The sequence below is a fragment of the Balaenoptera physalus genome (assembly GCF_965194825.1).
Source record: "Balaenoptera physalus genome assembly, chromosome: 7".
NCBI classification, from domain to species: domain Eukaryota; kingdom Metazoa; phylum Chordata; class Mammalia; order Artiodactyla; family Balaenopteridae; genus Balaenoptera; species Balaenoptera physalus.
Window position 1 is genome coordinate 88,432,794 of NC_138886.1, and position 22,949 is coordinate 88,455,742.

At 37.7% G+C, this 22,949-nt stretch overlaps 1 protein-coding gene across 10 annotated transcripts in view; it reads right to left on the reverse strand.

Annotated features, from left to right (window-relative positions):
• CDC14B (cell division cycle 14B) overlaps positions 1 to 22,949 on the reverse strand; it is a 106,028-nt gene that overhangs the window by 18,674 nt on the left and 64,405 nt on the right. For 9 of the 10 annotated variants that reach the window (XM_082469753.1, XM_082469746.1, XM_082469749.1 and 6 more), the window contains exons 5-12: positions 16,535 to 16,611; positions 10,792 to 10,858; positions 8,118 to 8,180; positions 5,942 to 6,029; positions 5,426 to 5,656; positions 2,099 to 2,237; positions 1,767 to 1,926; positions 957 to 1,054 (exon numbers count right to left, since the gene is read on the reverse strand). In XM_082469753.1, the coding sequence (XP_082325879.1) occupies positions 957 to 1,054; positions 1,767 to 1,926; positions 2,099 to 2,237; positions 5,426 to 5,656; positions 5,942 to 6,029; positions 8,118 to 8,180; positions 10,792 to 10,858; positions 16,535 to 16,611 (923 nt within the window). The remainder of the gene's footprint in view (positions 1 to 956; positions 1,055 to 1,766; positions 1,927 to 2,098; positions 2,238 to 5,425; positions 5,657 to 5,941; positions 6,030 to 8,117; positions 8,181 to 10,791; positions 10,859 to 16,534; positions 16,612 to 22,949) is intronic. The other variant, XM_082469748.1, reaches the window with a different exon arrangement.

Consider the following 22,949-nt stretch of genomic DNA (forward strand, 5'->3'; position numbering starts at 1 on the left):
AATATAATGACATTAAGCCACCATGTCACCACTAATTAAAGTTTACCATATCAAAACAGATTATGTGTAATACGGTAGTAAATTTAAAGAAATTCACAATTTTAATAACTCTGGACAAACCTACAGTTATTCTACAGTTTATATCTGCTGTCGCTCTCTTGAGGATGTAACATGTTTATGAGAAATGGAATACTGTGTGTCATATCAGTAAACAAAGGATGTCACAGTCATCAGTGATTACAGCCACAAGCCAACAATGAGCTGGTGAGCCCTAAGGGAACTCAGGAAGGAAAGAATACCTGCCATCTAGCAGCCATCAGACTGCAGCCACTCCTACTCCCCATGGTGAGCCCTGAGGAAACTCAGCATAGATACTGGCCCCAGATAGCTGAGGAGCATATCAAAGGAATTATTTCAGTGAGCGCAGACTCTTGCATCTTCCCATACATAGAAAAGCACTAAATTCCTTAACTTGAGATATCTATTTTCTCTTATTAACAGTAATCTTTTGACATTCAGACTACCTTTGCTGCAAAACTCCTATATATCCTGGCTCCCTCCTCACCTCCTTGGAGCAGTTCTCTCAGGGTTACTTGAGATGCTGCCTCCCCGGCTTCTTCAAGTCCTAAAAATTTCCGCCAAATGAAACATAACTCTCAACTTTTAGGCTGTGAATATTTTTTTAGTCGACAGTTATTATCCATGGAGAAAAATCACTCCGAATAGTGCTTTCCTGTCTATATGAGCTAGCGAGGTTGCAACAGAAGACAGAGATAATCAAAGGATAGCTAAGAGCTTCTTAGGCAACACCCTTAGATTTTAAATAAAGTAGATATTCATTTCAAAGTGGCATAATGGGCATGCAACCATGGAGAAAATGTACAGGAAAAAATGCTCATGAAGGACCTTATACACAAATTAAATAACTACAACCACACGAAGGAAATCAGACTCACGTGAGGGGAATAGCGTTTGTTTTTGATTGTCTTCTGCTTTTCAGGGCTCGAAGTCTATCACCTTGTGTCACTACATTGATTTCGTCGTCATCACTGTACTGTGTAAGTAGAAAAACACTGAGCTAATGATTTAAGCTGTACTTATTAATGCAGCGAAGCATAGCAGCTACATTTACCCATATAGATCATACATAGACACATATAAATATACTTCAACATTCTGATGAACTCTAAAATATTTTGCTGCTTTCAAAATAAAGGTACCGGACACATTTCGAGACAACCAAAAGTTGACTTTCATAGACAAAGAACCCAATAGCACTCTTGTTATAAAACATTTTGACAGTGAAGAGGCATAATGGGTTTTCAGTATTGAAAACACTCTCTTTTGAATTTCACAATCTACTTACCACCACTTAATATAGTACTGCTACCCCCTAAACTCTTGGTTCTTTAAAGTTCCCCATCTGAGAACAATTGGTTCCCTAAATCAGCTACCATGAAATAGGAAAAAAATGGGGGAAAGGGGTGTCACGAGGTCCATCTAAAGAGTGTACTTCGCATACCTCTTTTTATCACCAGTGCCTTGTGAGTAAACAAAAAATAAACTTTAGTTTTATGGACACATAACCTCGTTTTAACTATTTTGACTAAAAAGTTCCTAGAGAGGGCTATAAGTATAAAAAATGTGTGATGATAATCCCTCAAAATGTGCTTTATTATTTTTATCTACAATTTTCTCCATGCCCTAAAAAGTTCTCAACAGCACTTAAAGCAATGACAACAGTGTGATGGGGGTGGTTCGATTACCAGTTCATGTTCTTGCTTGTCTTGATTCTCGACCCCATTGATTGAAATGTCATCAACAGCCAAGAGGAGTTTTGAGACAGCTGCTCTGTGTTTTCCATTCTCCTGACCCTTTAACTTTTGACGAAAATAGTCACCTTCCATCCAGAGGCTTGCCTGTTTCCTACAGTATTTAAGTAACAATATCAAAATACAGCCTTCCAGAAAGATACATACAAACAACTTTCTCCTACTAGACTATCTGCTGTTACTGGAGCCTAAGGAAAATTCTACTTCCCATCACTTTCCAGACCCATGCATTCCTGAGGAATTACAAAAGCTCTCCATCCACTTACATCATCAAAAATTGTTGCTGAGGTCCAATCACTGAGCCAGGTCTGCAGATTCTGACCCAAGCAATGGCCTCGGTTGCTGTCATCCTGTAATGCTTCATGATGTAGCAGGCTATCAAAGTGCCTGTTCGTCCAAGGCCAGCTAGGAAAATAAACAAACCAATGAGACCTGGTGTCATGTGCTCCAGAATTTCGTTGGGCAGGTAGAATTTTTTAAAAAAGCTTCCCATGATTCTGCTCCCCTCAACAGTGGTTCACATGTTTTGATGCACAGTACAATCAACTGGAGTTTTTTTGTTTGTTTGTATTATTCTTTCTTTATTTTAGGCTACATTGGGTCTTTGTTGCTGTGTGCGGTCTTTCTCTAGTTATGGTGAGCGGGGGCTACTCTTCGTTGCAGTGCACGGGCTTCTCACTGCAGTGGCTTCTCTTGTTGCAGAGCACGGGCTCTAGGCGCCAGGGCTTCAGGAGTTGTGGCTCGCAGGCTCTGGAGCGCAGGCTCAGTAATTGTGGCACACGGGCTTAGTTGCTCCACAGCATGTGGGATCTTCCCGGATGAGGGATCGAACCCGTGTCCCCTGCATTGGCAGGCGGATTCTTAACCACTGTGCCACCAGGGAAGCCCAACCGGAGAGTTTTAATTGGTATGTGATGCAGCCTGGACACAGAGATTCCTAAAATCCCTCACTTGATTCTATGTTTAGCCAAGATTGAAAATCACTTTCTAAGCGATGATTCTCAGTAAGTGCAGTGTTTTATACTCTGGGTTTTCAGTTAATGGAACCACCATCTTTCCAAAAATACAGGCTTAAAATCTTGTACTTTCTCCCTCATCCAACTGTTTTTTCTACTCTACTTTTATACCTATTTGCACGTGGACTTTTTTTTCCACTCTATTCCTGCTGTCCTCCTTTACTCTCGTCTAGACTAGTATCATTACCTCCTGTGATGGTTAATTTTATGTGTCAACCTGGCAGGTGTATTTGGATGAAATTGGTAGACTTTGAGTAAGCCAACTGTCCTCCGTAATGTGTGTGGGCCTCATCCAATCAGCTGAAAGTCTGAACAGAACAAAAATACTTGCCTCCCAAAGTTAGAGGGAATTCTCTACCAGACAGCCTTTGGACTTGAACTGCACCATTGGCTCTCCTGGGTCTCCAGCCTGCCAGTTCACACTGCAGGTTTTATGCTCACCAGCCTATATAGTCACATAAGCCAATTCCTTATAATAAATCTCCTTCTCTCTATATATACATCCTACTAGTTCTGTTTCTCTGGAAAACTCCCACTAATACAGATTTTGTGAAGTGGCATGCTACTGAAACATTATGTAAAAATGTGGAAGTGACTTTGGCATTGGAATTCTAAAGGCTGGGAGAGTTTTAAGGCACATGTTAGAAAAAACCTAGATAAACACACCATTGTAAAGCAATTATACTCCAATGAAGATGTTAAATTTAAAAAAAAAAAAAGAAAAAAACCTAGATTGCCTTGAAGGGGCTGTTAGTAGCAGGAATACAGACATTAATGGTGATTCCAACGGACTCACATGGAAACTGGAAGAAAGGCAATCCTCGTTAAGAAGTGGCAAAAAAACCTGGCTGAATTGTGTTCTAGTGCTTTGTGGAAGGTAAAACTTATGAGTGACAACCTTGGATAATTAGCAAAGGAGATTTAAATTCATAAGTGAAGTGTTAAAGGTGCAGCTTGGTTTCTCCTGACTGATGTGAGAGGAGAGAGAGGAATTGAAGAAGTAATTGTTAAGCAAAAAGGAACGAGAAACTAAACATTTAGAAAATTCTAGGCCTATTCATTTTGAAAAAAGTGAGAAAGTGTGTTCTGGATACCAAGGGTATGATTGAAAAATCAGTTCCATAAAGATATTACCCATGGATTTAATCAGCCATCTCATCAGAAGCTAAAAATACTGATGGGATTACACTGGAAGACTGCCAGTTTGGACTAAAGGGGACAGAAACAGGATGAAATAAAGGAAGGCTTTTACGTTTCAGGGATCCTATAGGACTGGACAACAGAGGTAACTGGTTGCAAACATGGCTTATCCTTCAAAAGAAGGTTAGTATGACCCTGAGGGTGATGCAGAGATCAGCTTCCACTGCAGGGGGCACAGGTTCAATCCCTGATCAGGGACCCTTGCATGCCATGTGGTGAACAACAACAACAAAAGACAGTTTTTTTTGTTTTTGTTTTTTCCCAAAGATAGTAGTCATCTTTTCTTTTTAAAATTTATTTATTTATTTATTTATTTTTGGCTGTGTTGGGTCTTCGTTTCTGTGCGAGGGCTTTCTCTAGTTGCGGCAAGAGGGGGCCACTCTTCATCGCGGTGCGCGGGCCTCTCACTGTCGCGGCCTCTCTTGTTGCGGAGCACAGGCTCCAGACGTGCAGGCGCAGTAGTTGTGGCTCACGGGCCCAGTTGCTCCGCGGCATGTGGGATCTTCCCAGACCAGGGCTAGAACCCGTGTCCCCTGCATTGGCAGGCAGATTCTCAACCACTGTACCACCAGGGAAGCCCGACAGTTGTTTTAATGTCTTTGTCTAGTAAGTCCACCATCTGGTCTTTCTTTGGGACAGTTTCTGTTGATTCATTTTATTCCTTTGAATGAGCTATCCTTTCCTGTTTCTTTGTATATCTTGAGATTTTTTGGTGAAAACTGGACATTTGAATCTTATAATGTGTGAACTCTCGAGATTAGATTTCTGATATTCCCCGGGTTTGCTGTTTAGTTTTTCTTTTCCCCAGTGTTGGATTTTTCTTAACAAAAATGTATCCCTTGCCTTCTTAGTTAACTAACAAAAGGAGAAAAGTTAAATAAATCCTAGTATATTCATACAATGTGTTATTACACATTCATTCAATAAATATTTATTAAGTGCCAAGCACTGTTCTAGCTGCTGAAAGCCTAGCAACTTGTCAGAATATAAAGTCCAAAAGATAAGCTCTTGGAGTCTGCTCTGCTTACTGACATATGCCAGAACCTACCAAAGTAGGCACTGAATAGATATTTGATGAATAAATGAATGTGATAAGCCTTTGTAGTATTACCCATGAATACAACTTAATTTACTATACTTTCCATATGAAATTAGGGTTTTAAAAGCATTCTTTATATGTACAGCCTTTTTATGACAATCATACCTCAATAAAGTGGTTTTAAGAAAAAAAAGTAAATCACAAAAGGAAAAAAAAGCACTCTATAAAAAACAAAGGCATCTTCATGTGTCCTTGCATATAATCTAAACGAGTATGGTGTGTTTCTACACATATATACATTCATGTCCCCCATTTTTTAACCAACACTAGAAACATACCTTTACAGTGTACTGCAATGGCACCCTCTGCATTTTCACAAATATCCAGAAATTCTTTAACAATGGCATCAGTAGGGGTGCTGCCATCCGCAAAGAAAAGATCATAGTGATCGAAACCAGCGTTCGTAAAGCGTTTGGCATCATACATCCTTTTATTCAGACGAATAATGGTAGTAACGTTGTGATTCTTAAAATACGGAATATAAGCCTCAGGAGAATGTTGGTGGTAACCTACATAAAGAAATTCACCAGATGCTGTAAAATGCAGAAAGAAAACAATGGATAACAATTTCACTTGTAACTGGGTGGAAACAGTATCTGGACTGGGGATTGAATACCAGTTTGATTATAACTGTGAAAAAAATAAATTTAAAAAGTTAAAATTCAGGCAGAATGATGTGCTAAAATGTCCACGTACACTTAATTAAGACAGTCGAGCTTTGGCCTCTTTTAAAAGAAAATATTGGATAGATACTTTTAATAACAAAACTATACTGGTCCCATGTACTTGCATACCACTTTCAAGTCTGGTTCTTGAATGAGGTCCACAGAAGGCAAGAAATCGGTCTGGTATTATCCAATTTAAATCTCCATTTTCTGCTTTCTGCAAAGGGAAGACCAAAACAAGATCAATGTATGTGTATGTATACGTGTACCTAAGAACAGGTAAGAAATAAATCAAGAGTTGCCTTAAGATCTATAGGCCAGGCAAGTAACCCAAAACTGATTTATTTGACTTAATTACCAGCCAAGGGAATTGATGAGTTCATTCCAAGCTAAAAGATGTAAGCAGGAATGAGGACAAGCATTGCCACATGTTCTGATTTTGAAGTAAAACCAGAAGTCTGGAGTTTTTAATGAGAAATGTGTGGTAGATTTCATTGAATCACAGGCATCACAGATTGTAAGATATATCCTGAATTCAGAGAATTCCTACTCAAAACAGGATAAAATGGGCATCGTGGACTCAATGAAAAACACTAATCCAAAATTTCTAAATATACTTATAGAGACTAAACAAAGCTACCATGGTGGTCTGTAGCTACCCTGTGTCTCAATGCAGTTTCACTGAAAGTAAACGACATTTGTGGGTGACCCTGCTACTCTCCCGCAATGCTGCAATTTCCACATTAGCGAGAGGGAAGCTAATTAGCACCTATATTACTCCTTAGTAAAAAACACATAAAGGCATCACTGTGCTACACTGAGGGAATACCAACTGGTGTTTTTATTAGTTTTGCTTATCTAAAAAGAGAAAGTATATTTTATTTTAAATGTTTAATTTTATAAGGAGAAGCACAAAAAATGGTGTTAATAATTCAATTATATTCAGTAGTTAAGATGGTAAATAAATATTGATGTATATTGTACTTTATAAATGTACTGCTCTTACACAGAAGTAAAGGCAGAGTTGGCCTAATGAATCACACAATATGCTTTTAAGTGTTTGGTACATCACAGTAGTGACTAGTAGTAACTATTAACCCAATTTATCAATAAAATAGTTCAGTTATACTCAGGAGTTTAAAATAATAGTTACTTTAAAAATTGATTGTGAAAGAACAGTTATCTGAGGATTCAAGATACTGCTGAATAAAGTACTGTCTATGGAATCACTCCATTATTAGTGAGACTGCTCAAGATAACTATAGCAGGATAAAAAAAAAAAACAAGATTCCACAAGTATTCTTGGCTGGAAAAGACCTTTAGCATAACATCTTACTCATTATCTACTTGGAAGGTAGAATGGTAGAATCAAACTACTCATTAAAAAAAAAAAATACACTACATTAAAAAACATAGAGGACATCTGTGGTTTTGCCTGCCTGGACTCTCTCCTCTCTGTGCCCCCCCCCCCCACCTTTCTTGGTCTGTATGATTTGATAGGGCTGACCCGATTCCACTCCTGTGATGGCCAAAGTATTCTACACCTACTCATCCCCCACCCTCACCAAAAACACAACCTAGGTCAGGGCTAGAGACATGATCTAAGCCAGGTCAATGAGAGGAATTCGAGAGTCTTCTGCTGGAGCTATGAATTTTCTTTTCCAATGAGTTGGGTAAATCAAACGGGTAAGTCAAAGCTGTTGGTAGCCATCTTTATTCTAACTGGGGAGAACTGACCTTGGAACAAAACTAGCTTCAGCCCAATTTCTGGTAAGTGCTTGAGTACCTGAATCTGGTCATGAGTGAAGTTACACTAGCTCCTGGACTTTTTATTTACGTAAATCAATAAATTTTCCCCATTTTATTTAAGCCATTTGTGTTTACTTTTTGTAATTTGCATCCAAAAGTGTCTTGACTTCTCAGAAACAATAGGTTCTGACAAAAACAGATATTTTCCAGAGTTAATTAGATGTATAATGGCTATTCATTTCATCAGATCCTATGCTAAGGGTTTAACAAACATTATCTCATTTAATCACTGTATGAAAGTCATCAATAATAAAAAAATTTAAACTAAAAATTAAAGAAAAATGCCAGAGCACACTCATTCACTCTGGAAAGATGTATCAAATGCAAAAATCAATATGAACTAGGACTACAGAAATAGGAATAAGAGAAAAAAAGACTTGAGTTTTTTTTCACTCTACACACATCTAAATTGTTTGATTTTTCAAAAAATAAGAATATTACTTCTGGAAGTAAAACATGCATAAAAGAGTTAAAAACAATATCCTTGAAAACTTACTTCATAGTATTCATACTCATCAAGGTTAAATGAATTGAAATTAAGGAAGCCATACTGCATTGCCTAAAATACAAAGGAAAGCTTTTAATAACAAAGATGCAAATAAGGAAACAGTTTCCAATCCAATTTCTTAATAATAAGTATCAGGAGGCACCCCAGAAAAACATTATTATATTTAGATTATGTTCTATTGAGTAGTTTTCAAAGGAGGTGGGCTATGTCTTTTAAATGCTTCCATTATCAGGAAAATTAGTTATAACAATATTTATTTTTTTAACAATATTTATTTTAATGAAATTTTATTTTTTATTTTCCTTCATCAGTCATCCTATCCATGCAAGATCTAAATAATCAAGCCTTCAAAGTAATCCTACTGATTTATTAGATCAACATCATTCAGGCTTCAAATATAATGCATAACCCAACGGTTGCTAAATAAATAATATAAAGGAAAGAAACCATGGGTTAGTTTATATCAAACAAATCCCACACATTTCATAAACACCTTCACTTTCAAATTCTGAACAGTCTTGAATTAAAAGATGAATGTTCCCTATACTAAAGACAGCCCAGAGATCAACACTAAAATGCAAAATTTTGAGGGAAAAAACCCTTCTTTCAATAAGGAAAAATATATGAATTTTCTCTTCTACTCTGTAGCCTCACTCTGAGTTGCAATGGGCAGAGCATGCTAAGCAAAATAAGCACAGTATCTATTTTCTGAGACAAGGACGAGCTGGCGGCCTCTGACAACCGTTCTCCCAGCTTACTGAGCCAGACAGTATGTAAGCAACAATTCTTGATCAAGAAGGTATTCTTGGTTCAGAAGGGGTGATTCTGCAAACCCAGTGTGCAAAATGTAAACTACTGGAATATGAATGAGAAATAAGAAGGCTATAATACCAAACAAAAAAAACTCATTTTATAAAATATAGTTGCTTAAGTCCTAATTCCAAGACCAAATCCACGATGAATTTTATTTCTTTGAATTCGGAGTACCCAATATATATCATATTTGGACTAGAATGATACAATAACATAATAATACAACAACAGAGTGATACAGTAAAATAACAGAATGATACCATAAAATGTATCAGTTTGCAGGGAATTTCTATTATTTGAATTTCATAAGGAGATCCTATTAGAAGTAGCACTTAAAAAAAAGCATTACTAAAATCAAGACATAATTATTGATACATTTATAAAAATTTCAAATACACAATAATATTCAAAATCAGTCACAAATAGAAAATGTTTAAATGGAAAATCAGAAGCTGTTGTCTCTTGAATAAAATTAAATGTAGCATGGAAAAAGCAATCTTTGATCTATAGTTACAGCTAATTAAACTTTGGATATAACATCTGATAAAAACAAAGCCAATGTTATAGTAGACCATCTCCAAGGCCCTCATAAGTGTTTCTTCTTCTTTTCTTTCTTTGTTTTAAAAGGTGCTGGGAGCAGAGAGAAGGGAGCCCTAGGATCAAGGACAAGTATGCCTGGCTACATCAGCAGTTCCCTGGGGTCCATCTGGCAAGGACTGCAACTGTAGCTAGAAGGGGTCATCTATACCTACTGTCCCTCCATCTCCTGATCACCTCCTCTGCCCATGACCTGCCTAAACTGCGGCCTCATGGAGCTGTCTCAGAGCCTGCGGCAACTACCTCCATTAGCTCCATACACCACAGAGTTGCTGGACTCAGCCCCAAAATTAAGGTCCATCCTCATTGCCTTACATAGGAAAAAAGATATAATAATTAATCTCTGAATTTGCATACTAATTAGGTCTCTCAGTTTAACCCATAAAATTTCTGTCAGAATTCTCAGAAAGCCACCATGTTTCATTATACAAGAAAGTAAACCTGGGTTCCTTTTGCCTCTGAAAATACAAGCCACACAAACTTGAGATGTTTTTGAAGGCTTATTTGATCCAAGGGCTACTGACTGACAATTCTAGTTTCTTGCACGGCCCTGATGTTCAAGAAATATACCTGAGGGAGTGAGTGTTATAACCAGGGTCTGCTGCATCACATGACTCCAGGGGACCCTGTTTATTTAAAATGTGGTATGACGGTTGTCCCCTGGAGTCAAAGACAGCAAGTAGCCCTGGTTATAAAACACAGGAGTTATTTTTAAATAGCTTTGACAAAGCAGTAGTGACCTATACTTAGTATTATATAAAACCTAGTAACAAACTAATGGGCTACTCAAATACTTCTGTTGAACTAGAAATTGAATGCTTGAAGATACAAAAACAAAGTATTTGACAGTTACTGTGTTATAGAAATGTCTGTTGTAAACAGAATTGATGGGAATCAGACCCATAAAATACATAAATCAAAGAGAACTTAGAAACCAGTAACCTATTTACTTCTTGTTTTTCTTTGAAATCATAACACATTCAAAACCAGTTCTGAATTTAGAACCTAATTACAAAACTGTTTCTTATTGTTCCCTGTGTTCAAGTGGCTTTTCCCCCAACTCATGCACAGAAGCACTCACATTCAGAATAATCTGTTTTCTAGTTTAGTGTCATTCTAATGTTGGCAGGGAAATGGGATACCTCTCACATCATATACATCTTGGAAGATCTTTGGGGAAGAAGGCCTGTCTTCCTTGCATTGTACTTAAGTTCTCCAGCACAACACTGGGTGTATCCTACGAGTCACTTACCTTCTTTACTGCATAAAAACAGTCAAGAAGTGTAATGTAGAAATTGCAACTCCCATAGGCAGCATCTCTGAAATTCCAAAAGTATTGAAATACATAGCTCAGTTAATTTAATTTTCTGCTGTACACTTATCTCAAGACAAAGTTGATTAGAATTTAAAATCAAACACATACTCAGGATCAGTCTCAAAAAAAAAAAAAAGAATTCTTGCCTTTTGGTTTTTAAATAAAGGATAAGTCACTGTTATACAGTTCATTGTAATGTCTACCTATTCCAGTAGATACTGTTTTATAGATGTGGATCAATAATGACCACATCTTAAATTTCAAATGATCTCTGTAGACTGTTTTTGGCTTTAATAGTTGAGCTTCAAAAGCTCCTTCTTGAGTTCAACTTCTCAATAGTATGTACTCCTCCCCTCAAAAGGGAAAGGCATTTGAATTTTTTCTTCCAACTGGAGAATACTGTGTCAAACTGTTAGCAGGAAAGACTGCTTTTTGATTCTGTATATACATGTTGTGTGTGTGTGTTTATCTCCATCCACGTAGCAAAAAAAATTTGGAAAGCAAGCTAATATTTGAAATAATAGGTGCAAGCTAAAAAGCATTTTGCTCCTCTCATTATGCTCTTATACTTTTTAACAATTTAACTGGATAACTTCTTTCTGGTTCTTAAAGGACAACAGTACCAATAAAACCACAGAAACTAAGGAGTCAACTACTGTTAGGAGAATCACTCTACATTGGAGAAGTGCTTAAATTAAGTTAGACAGCCCCACCCAACACTGCATCAACACCTGTTAGTAATCTTACTACAAATGTCTTATGTCAGTTAAGATTTTGTCCAGAAAAATAAGGTACTCCTCCATTCCCACCTGCTTCTCCTTTTTGGCTACCTTGAGTCATTTCATTACAAAGTGAAAATTTTAAGAATTAGGCAAGATAAAAATGAATTTAATTATGATCATTCTAGGCATGCCAAGCAACTGTGCCTATCAGAATGGTACTTATTTGGTCCCTATGTGGAACCAGGTTGCTACTGGAGCCATAATTAATTGCCTGCCGTGGTTGGGTTTTCACACTGTGATTCACTTACCTGAAAAATTAAACGGCACATTTAAAATGTTTAGTTCTTGTACAAACTTTAAGAATATAGACTATTATGGCAACATTAACATCAAAGAAAAGGGCATCCTTTTTAGCTAAGACAGTTTTAGACATTACTGTCTGAATTGGTTAGATTTACTTAAGCATATGTTAGGCTTCATGAGGATTGGACGCAAGGCCTTACAACGTGCCATTTTTGTTCTGTTAGCTTTTGAATTTAAATGCTGCTCTTCCAAAAGCTAGGAAAGGTCTCAATGCAACCGAGAAAATGATTTTTACCAATAGCTTACTGGCAATATTCAGGAAGGAGAAAAATAAAATGACCTGCAGCATTAGTTCTCAGAATATACTCCCTGGGCAAGGAGCACCAACATCCACCCCACTTGTTAGAAATGCTAATTCTCAAGCTCCACCCCAGACCAGTTCTAGGGGTGGGGCTGGGTCCTCCAGGTTATTGTGATATATGTTCAAGTTTAAGAACCACTGACTTATAGGATCAACACAAATAATGTTTTGTACAAGTAATTGTTTCATGGAATAAGGAATGTTTTGTACAAGTAATTGTTTCATGGAATAAGGAATGTTTTTTAAGATAAAGAAGCTAAGGTAGGAAAATGAAGTAGTTTAGTCTAAATCAAAATCAAAATTATCAGTGGAAAGAAGATGAACTCTCAAATTGCATCCCAATGTTTTTCACCATGTCTCCTCAGTTAGCTATGATTATTATCTTCTTAACCTATGATAATTCTTTTCCAATCAAGTTAAAGGCATGTTGATTCAGTTTTTGTGAGGATTTGATGCATTTATTCAATGCATAACTTTGAATAAACCTACTGTGGGCCAAGCCCTGCTCTAGTCAAGCTTTGATCTGAGCTTGGATAAAGTTCTGCCACATTATCTGAATAGACAAGAATCTTTCTTTATTCACTCATGTTTATTTCATTAACACCTCCAACTTTAAACACATCCACACCTCCTTCCTCCCACCCAAGCAATCAGACTTCTTCAAAATGGTAAAATAGCAACTACGAATCTGGATATAAGCCTTTGTGAGGGGGAAAACCTTGTCACAGATCATTTAACAAACTTGGAAAAACAGATGAGAATCAATAAAGGAATACTGCTTAGAAACTGCAAAACGATGTCAAATACTAGTTTAAAAAAATAACATTTTTCATAGCAACTTGCATTCATAACAGCCTAAAACTACAAATAACCCAAGTATCCATCAAAAGGATAATGGACAAATAAATTGTGGTATATTCATAGAATGGAATGTTTCAAAAGCAATAAAAATAAGACAAACTATTGATACTAATACCTGCCACCACATGGATAAATCTCACAGACATTATATATTTAAAACACAAGATCCCAGCTCTCCAAAAATGTATACTGTATGATTCCATTTATATGACATTAAAAGATAAGAAAAACTTTTAGAAAGGGGGTAAAAGAGAATCTTCATGCGGGCTGACAATTTTCTGTATCTTGAACTGGATGGTAGTTACATGTAAATATGTAGGAGTTTACTGTGATGTACACATAGGGGTTAGAGTTTTTAATTGTGTCTAAGTTATACATGGTTTTTAAAAGGAAAAGAACATGAATGTTTAACAAATGTCATCTAAGGATCAGGCACCAAGTGTTTCACAAGCAGGATGTTACTTAATCCTCACACCTCATTAGGGTGATCCTACTATAGTTCCCACTTATAGACTAAGAGACCAAGGCTCACATTTGTAAAGAACCACGGAGATATTAGTGGCAGAACGGAGAGTCAAACTCCCATCTCTCTGATGTCAATAGCCAAGCTATTAGCAGCTCTGCAATACTACCTCTCAAGAAAATAAAGAATAGAGCGCCCCCTCCCCAAAACCAAAAAAACACACACAAAAAGAACAACTAAGAAGCAAGGAGTATTATAGGTAATACCAAAGAACAGAAGTATATGCTCTTCATATAACAATGATCCAAAAGTATTAAGAAAATGTTGAACTATATTTTATACTGTTTTTTCAGGTAGACAGGTAGAGAAATATCTAATACAATTCATTAAGAAATCATATATATATATATATTTTTTTTTAAACTCAGTGGTTGAAGAATTATATGTAACTTAAATTACATCTAATTAAATACTGTTATGAGCCTAAAAGGAGTTATTAACTACAAATGAACACTATTCTTGCACAATCCCTTATTAGCAGTTATATTTATTCTATGCTCTTGAATTGGCAAAGATAAAAGACTATAGTGTAATTTCTGTCAAAATATTATCAGGTTTTATTAATCCTGATTTGCCTACTTTCTTTTTTTAAAAAAAATATTTATTTATTTATTTGGCTGTGCCTGGTCTTAGTTGTAGCGCGTGGGATCCTTGTTGCGGCATGCAGGATCTTTAGTTGTGGCATACAGGATCTTTTAGTTGCAGCATGCAGGATCTAGTTCCCTGACCAGGGATTGAACCTGGGCCCCCTGCATTGGGAGTGTGGAGTCTTAACCACTGGACCACCCGCCTACTCTCAATTAGTAAGTTCTTCAGAACAGTAAAATGTGGTGAAGCACAGATTTTTAAATCTGTCAAAGGCTGATACTTTTGTAAAATACAATAATATTTGTACTATCACATACCCAAAATAATGCAATAATCTTATTTTATAAGTAAAAATGAATTACTAGAAAAATGGAAGGAAAAAACACATAAATACAAGCCTAAATTCTTCTATTATTTGATTCCACAGACATAAAAATACTCTATTAAATTGCTAAAAAGTCTGTAAAATCTTACTCGCAATTCCTGTACTTATCACAAGCTGGTAACAAAAAGTTCACAGACTGGCACTAGTTCACAGGCCACACTTGGAGAATCATTAAATGTTTGGCATCTATGACTAAAGAGATTCAAATTTCACAAACCTGAACTGCTTCTAGCTAAGTCCTGTTTTTTAGAGAATTAATGATTTTTGTTCCTGGAACCAGAAGCAACTAACTACATTTTTCAGTGCCAAACTTTAAGAATTTAAACACGGGTATGGCAGTAAACAACACTTATTCTATTTTTGATCCCTGTATTTAAATTAACACAATACTTCTCTTACATTAACAATGTTTCATGGATCCTTACTTAGATTATGTGAAATCTGTAAGCTTATCCCTGTTTCAGGACCTTGCGTTATAAACTTTAAGAATGGCACTATTATAAAGGATTACTATTATAAAAGAAGAGTTCTGTAGGACAAAATTATCACTACAGCAATGTGCCTATGACTCAGGGACCACAAACACAATCACTTCTTCTGAAGGAAGTATACGGTTGCTGTTATAAGTTGAGAAGAAAAATGGAGCACTCTCCAGTTTAGAAAATAACCTTCATCCCTTCCTACCTACCACAAAGAATACTTAAGATATCTCTGAGCTAGGAAGAAAGGCAGAGCGATACTGGGTCCAAAGCAATTCTTCTAATTGGCTAAATCACTAATATACGTGCAGCCTTTAGTGCAATATATAACTGAACTCTGCAGACTATCCTAACAAAAATCTCTAATTCATGGAGTATATCCATGGACAGTCCTACAGAGTTATTTAAGAAGGAGACAGATTCTGTGTAAGGTTAGGGACACTCATCCCAAAACTTGTCCACAATTAAGTCAGGTTCATAACCTTCCCTTTAAAGGCAAGCCCACATCTTCAAAATCAGGCATTTGAGGTATATGCAACAATCCTAAAACTATTAACTAATTTGCAGGTGGAAGAATAATGCAGTATTTGAAATTCTCAATACAGTATGCAATGAGTAAAATCATTTCACGCACTTATTATACTTAAGCACCATACAAGTATTTAATTATACAGCTAAGTCAAGCATTTTGATAAACAGGAAGAGCAACTTTTAGAACTTCATTTGATTTTAAAAAAAGAAAAAAACCCACAAGTTTTTGGGTTTTTTTTTCAAAATATCTTCCAACACAATCACCTGGTAACTTTGACATAAGGATGAGGATGTCATTAACTTATATAAAGACATTACTTATCTACCACCTCTATGACACAGCCGTTTTGGTTTTTCAAATAGCAACCTCACCCACTATTTCTGCTGGCTGTGTCCCTAGGAAAAGGGGGTTCGTTTCTGCCCCAGAAGTAACTCCTGATTATTGGGAAAAACTTATTTCTTAACTCCTCAGAACCAAAACTCCGCAGTACTGGAAAACGGTCGTTTTGCATACTGTAACTCCAGGATTCTCATCTGATTACAAAGCACAGTTTCCATCAGTGAGAGTGGTTCTGACTTCTCATGTCGGAGCGATTCACCACCACTACCACTAGCACCACCACAGACATCTGGCAATGTCTGGAGACATTTTTGGTTTTCACAATTAATTTTCTGGGGTGAAGGTGTTACTGACATCTAGTGGGCAGAGGCCAGTGATGCTGTTAAACATCCTGCAGTACACAGGACAACCACCCCCCGAACAAAATGTCCACAGCATCACTGTTGAGTAACCTAGATCTATGGTGTTATTTGCACCCACCTCAAAATGACTAATTATGAGGTCTTCTTTTTTCAGAAACAACTACACCAAGATATTTCTGGCAAGGGCCTGATTAAATGAATCTACCATAACATTCTTATATTTACCTGAAAGGAATATAGGATGTATCTCCAAACATTAATATTCTATATGCTTCTTCTGGAGTTTTCCCCAAATATATAACCTACATTTGAAGAGAGAAGAAAAAGGCAATTTACTTCTAAATAAAGATATAGTACTGTCACTGAGAAGTAAGCTTTGTACAATCTTTAGCCAATCAACTGAGCCTGATTCTCTAGCCTTCCCAAGGATCCTATGAGTCGCCCACTACCCAGTCAGTGAATTCCCCTTTTGTTTAAATCTGTTGTCATAGCTGGTTTCTGCTGCTTGCAGAGCCCTGACCAACAACTTTTTACAAAAGCCTTCTGTGGTAAGAAGTATAGCATTTCAAGAACAGATTTTCTAAATCAAGATGTTAGACTGAGCCCATGCTTTTACCTCATGTCCTTTCTAAAAATACACCGAAATGATAGTAAAGAAGTGTGTGGGAGATGGGGATTGGGGATGGATTGGGACTGGGAGGAGGATGAGAGGAACATAAAAGCAGAACAAAGATTTTTATTAACTCCATCCATTTAGATTTAACAGCTTACGATATTGTACGGGTTTCCTATAAAACTTCATTTGTTTACTATTGCCATTTGCTTCTTTTATCTTCAGAACCATGTTATGCTTCAATTTTTATCTGGTAGAATACTTCAAGTGGATTCTTCAGCATTTGAGGTCCACAGTTGGTGGACCTTTTTGTATTTCCAAAGTATCTTGTTTTCTGCCCTGACACTGGACTATGTATATGATTTCAGGTCTGCAGTCCTTTTCTCTCAACAGCTCATAGATGTTGTTCCACTGTCTTCTCATTTCCAGTACTGCAGAAGTATTTTACTAGTCTCATTCTCTTCTCCCCCTCCTCCTCCTCACAAGCAACCTGTTCTAGAAACTTGGATTTTGAGAATGTCCACTGGCATCCCCCTAAATAAGTCATCCCCCAGCCCCAATTAAGTTTGCCTCGGACTTTCTGACCCTCACTCTAACCGAAGGCATATCTTTTTCCAACTCAGAATCTTCTGGTAGGACATTTTCCACCCATACATGGAGGCAAGGGGTGAGAGAGGCCACAAGCATTAGATTTGGCACACATATTATCACCCAAATTCAATTCAATTCTTAAGCTTACTTTGGGATAAAATACACTTTAAATTTTGACCAGTAAAAATAAATAACTAAAAAATTTAATTACAAACTTTTTATCTCCATTACTTAAATTTATATAAATGAGCTGTTTCTTCAACCAAATTGTGAACATTCTGAAGTAAGAACCCATGTCTTATGTTTCATTGTAACTCCAGATTCATATTGGGTTGGCCAAAAAGTTCATTCAGTTTTTCCATCCCATCTCACAGAAAAACCAAACGAACTTTTTGGCCAACCCAATACCTTTTATATGGACTCAGATTCCATCCTTAATTCATTGAACTTAAATCTACTTATAATAGTTAGGAAATTTTAAAATCATTGATAAAAAGTTAATATAAATATAAAAATATCATTGGATTAAGAAAAATTATAAAAATCAAAGATCCAGCAAGAATCTTTGAAACTTAGAGAAGGATATATCTTAAAACAAGTCAGCTTCCAGAGGGCATTTTATCAATTTTGTTTTAAGACTCATAAATGGAAATGTTTACCCTGTTTCTGAAAATGATTTTATCCCATTTACTCTAAAAATAATACAGAACTATAATTAACTATACAGAATCTTCTAACATTTATCTATAGCAGCATACAAACCCACAAAGAACAATCAATCCCAAGAACAAAGGAATGCCTTCTTACCTAGTATCAAACAAATTTTCAAGTACAATATTACTGACTCAGAGAAGGTTGTAATTTATCATGAATTAACTAATCAAAATCATCTATAATTGCACTCAACATTATATTTATCTATATATTACTTATTTAGATGTTTTAAGGATCAATCTGTCAATTGACTTTCTATTGTCTTACTATTTATTTGGAAATAGAGCATAACAGTTCCTTTAAGAAAAACTAAAAAGTCTTTTAAATCTAGTGCCCCCCCCTTCTCTACATTTACTCAGTCTCTTCTAGTCTCCAACCTGCTTCCTTTCTCTTCTAAGACTTAATGAATAACTTTAGGAAAGCCTTTTCATTTCTCCATTCTATTTTAGGACTTCCTAGCAGGACTCCTCCAAAAAATTTCCTCTAAAAAAACAACAACAAAAACAAAAAACAACCAAATAAAAAAATACCTTGAGGCCAATGAGGGTATGAATAGGATTTGATTCACTGATGTACATATATACATACATAATTTAAATAAATAAATTAAATGAAATCCAGAAACCTCATTCAGATTTTCCCTAAATTTCTAATACGAACTTCTCTCAAATTATATAAACTTTTTCTTAAGCACCAGGTTAAAGATAATTCCTCCAACTCAAGACTGCAGTTCCTTGGTTTCTTTAATTGCTAAAATTGCAATGGTATTATTTCCTTCTAACTTTCAAAACAGAAATAGTCTGTAATACATTAAATAATTGTGGGTTAGCCTTGGAATACAAATTCAGTTCAAAGAACCCAAGAACAATGTAACATTTTTTCCTATGGAGAAACAAAACCTATATTCCTAGTGATGAACTTTTTAAAAACATAATCTTTAAACCCAACTGGGGAATGCTTATACATAGAGAGTTTAGGTACAATGTAATAAGTTGAAGGAAATTTACAGATTCAGAATAAGTTTTTTATATAATACTATGGTCCAAATGTTTCTGTCCCATCCAAAATTCATATGTTGAAATCTTAACCTCCCAAAAGTGATGGTAGTAGGAGATGGGGCCTTTGGGAGACAGCCATTAGAGTGAAACCCTCGTGAATGGGATTAGTGTCTTATAAAAGGGACTCCAGAGAGATCCCTAGGCCCTTCCACCATGTGACAGCCCTCACTGGAGCATGCTGTCACCCTGATCTTGGACTCCCAGGCTCCAGAACTGTGAGAAATAAACTTCTGTTGTTTATAAGCCTCTGGTATTTTGTTATAGCAGCCCAAAAGGACTAAGACATATAACAATCAAAGAAATGTTTGCTAACAATCTATAATTCTTAATTTTACACCCACTCATCTTCTCTAGTCAAAAGCCCTTCTCCATTAAAATTATTATAAATTTGTTACTTGAGAAGAATCCTTAAAATGGCTCCTATATAAGTTCTCAAATTAGTAAACTCTAAATCAATGAGATTTTATGATGCATCAGTGTGATCCCAGCAATTTGGAAACTATGTGCTTCTCAAATTCTTTTAGTGTATTTTCATGAAAAGCTATATATATAGAATGGTCACTCTAACTGCACATTGCTGTCCAAAAATAGAAAACAACAAGAGATGAACAAGAGAGATACTAAATAGCTGTGGTAGCCAGCTTCCAAGACAGCCCCAACAATGCTCATCTTCTGGTATTTCCACCCTCAGTGAATAGGTCATCACTGTGTAAACAATAGGATACTGCATTAATGGTAGAGTGTAACACCTGAGGCTAGATGACAAGGACATTGTGGCTTTTGCCTTGCTTTCTTTAGGACTCCTCACTCCAAGTAAATCAGGTTCTTGTTTTGTGAGGGCAGCCCACGTGGCGAGGAACAGAGGCTCCTTGCCAACAACCAGTGCTAACTTGCTGGGCATGTGAATGGGCCATTTGAGCAGTGGACCCTCCAGCCCCAGTCAAGCCTTCAGATGACTACAGCCCAGCCAGATCCAGAAGCAGACCCACCCAAGTTAGCCAATCTCAAATACCTTCCCCACAGAAACTGTTTGAGAGAACATTAATTGTTGTTTTAAGTCACTAAGTGCTGGTGTAATCTGTAAGGCAGCAATAGATAATACAGCAAGTAACACAGTAAAGAGTGAGCAATTGATCATTTCAGTTTGTTGAAAGTAGATAAAGTTTTTAAAAATGTGACAAGTGCAGAGATGTAAAAGTAAAGAAGCCCTGTGGCTTAGGAAACATGAGTAAGGAGAACCTGCTGTCTCTCTCCAGGGTAAGGAATCTCTCTGAAGGAGCAAAAGGCAATCTCACAGGAAAAATAAAATACTGGGATAGAAAATACTTAGGAAGTTGGTAGTGCTTTTCAAAGTCATGACACAAACTTTCTTGGTTTTGTTTTTTGTGGGTTTTTTTGTTTGGTTTGTTTTTTTGCTGAACAATATTGTAGCCATTAGGATTCCACTGCCCCCATTTAAAACTACCATCTGCCTAACCCAGCCCCTGTGAAAACTTCTGATCTTGGATTGCTGATTGATGTTTCAAAATCCAGGAGAGGCTCAAGTAGCAATGGATAAATTAGTGGACTGAAACAAAAAGATCACAACTTGATCATGTATAGTTGTAATCCTGACAATTCAGGTCTCAAATAATAAAGCCCAGTTATTTAGACATGTGCTTCTCATTTCTATTCTTCTACAGAACATTTTGAAGTTTAATCTATGTACTTAGAGAAGCCTCTGGTAGAGTTTAAAAAACCAAAACATTGAGGGGGACCTTCAAGATGTTGGACGAGTAAGACATGGAGATCACCTTCCTCCCCACAAATACATCAAAAATACATCTACATATGAAACAACTCCTACAGAACACCTACTGAATGCTGGCAGAAGACCTCAGATTTCTCAAAAGGCAAGAAACTCCCCATGTACCTGGGTAGGGCAAAAGGAAAAAGAAAAAACAGAGACAAAAGAATAGGGATGGGACCTGCACCTCTGGGAGAGAGCTGTGAAGGAGGAAAAGTTTCCACACACTAGGAAGCCGCTTCACTGGTGGAGACGGGGATGGGCTGGGTGGAAGCTTTGGAGCCAAAAAGGACAGCACAGCAACAGGGGTGCAGAGGGCAAAGTAGAGAGATTCTCACACAGAGGATTGGTGCCGACCAGCACTCACCAGCCTGAAGCTTGTCTGCTCACCTGCCAGGGCGGGTGGGGGCTGGGAGCTGAGGCTCGGGGTTCGGAGGTCAGACCCCAGGGAGAGGACTGGGGTTGGCTGCATGAATACAGCCTGAAGGGGGCTAGTGCGCCACAGCTATCTGGGAGGGAGTCCAGGAAAAAGTGTGGAACTGCCTAAGAGGCAAGAGAACATTGCTTCGGGGTGCGCAAGGAGAGGGGATTCCTTCCCTGTCTGCCCACAGTAGGCAGAGCACTGCCTAAACGAGCTGCAGAGATGGGCAGGAGCCGCAAATATCAGCTCGGACCCCAGAGACGGGCATGAAATGCTAACGATGCTGCTGTAGCCACCAAGAATCCTGTGTGCAAGCACGGGTCACTATCCACATGCCCCCCCATCCCACCCCGACCCAGAGCCTGTGCAGCCCGCCACTGCCAGGGTCCTGTGATCCAGGGACAACTTCCCCAGAAGAACACACGGCACGCCTCAGGCTGTTGCAACATCACGCTGGCCTCTGCCGCCACAGGCTCGCCCTGCATTCCAATTATAACTACCATACCCCTCCCTCCCCCGGCATGAGTGAGCCAGAGCTCCCTAATCAGCTGCTGCTTTAATCCCACCCTGTCTGGGCGGGAACAGAAGCCTTAGGGCAACCTACAAGCAGAGGTGGGGCCAAAACCAAAGCTGAACCCCAGGAGCTGTGCAAACAAAGAAGAGAAAGGGAAATTTCTCCATGCAGCCTCAGGAGCAGTGGATTAAATCCCCACAATCAACTTGAGGTACCCTGCATCTGTGGAATACCTGAACAGACAACGGATCATCCCAAAATTGAGGCGGTGGACTTTGGGTGCAACTGTAGACTTGGGGTTTGCTGTCTGCGACTGACTTGTTTCTAATTTTTATGTATATCTTAGTACAGATTTTAGCACTTGTTATCATTGGTGGATTGCTTATTGGTGTGGATGTTCCCTTTTTTTTAATTACTTTTTTATTTTTAATTTTTTAATTTTTTTTATTTTCATAATTTTATTTCTTGATTTTTCAATTATTTTTTTCTTTCTTTTTTTCTCCCTTTTCTTCTGAGATGTATGGCTAACAGGGTCTTGGTGCTCTGGCCTATGTGTCAGGCCTGAGCCTCTGAGGTGGGAGAGCCAAATTCAGGATACTGGACCACCAGAGACTTCCCAGCCCCAAATAGTATCAATCAGCAAGAGCTCTCCCAGAGAACTCCATCTCAACGCTAAGACCCAGCTCCACCCAATGGCCAGCAAGCTCCAGTGCTGGACGCCCCATGCCAAATAACTAGCAAAACAGGAACATAACCCCATCCATTAGCAGGGAGGCTGCCTAAAATCATACTAAGTTCACAGATACCCCAAAACACACCACTGGACACAGCCCTGCCCACCAGAAAGACAAGATCCACCCCACCCACCAAAACACAGACACCACTCCCCTCCACCAGGAAGTCTACAAAACCCATTGGACCAACCTCACCCACTGGGGGCAGA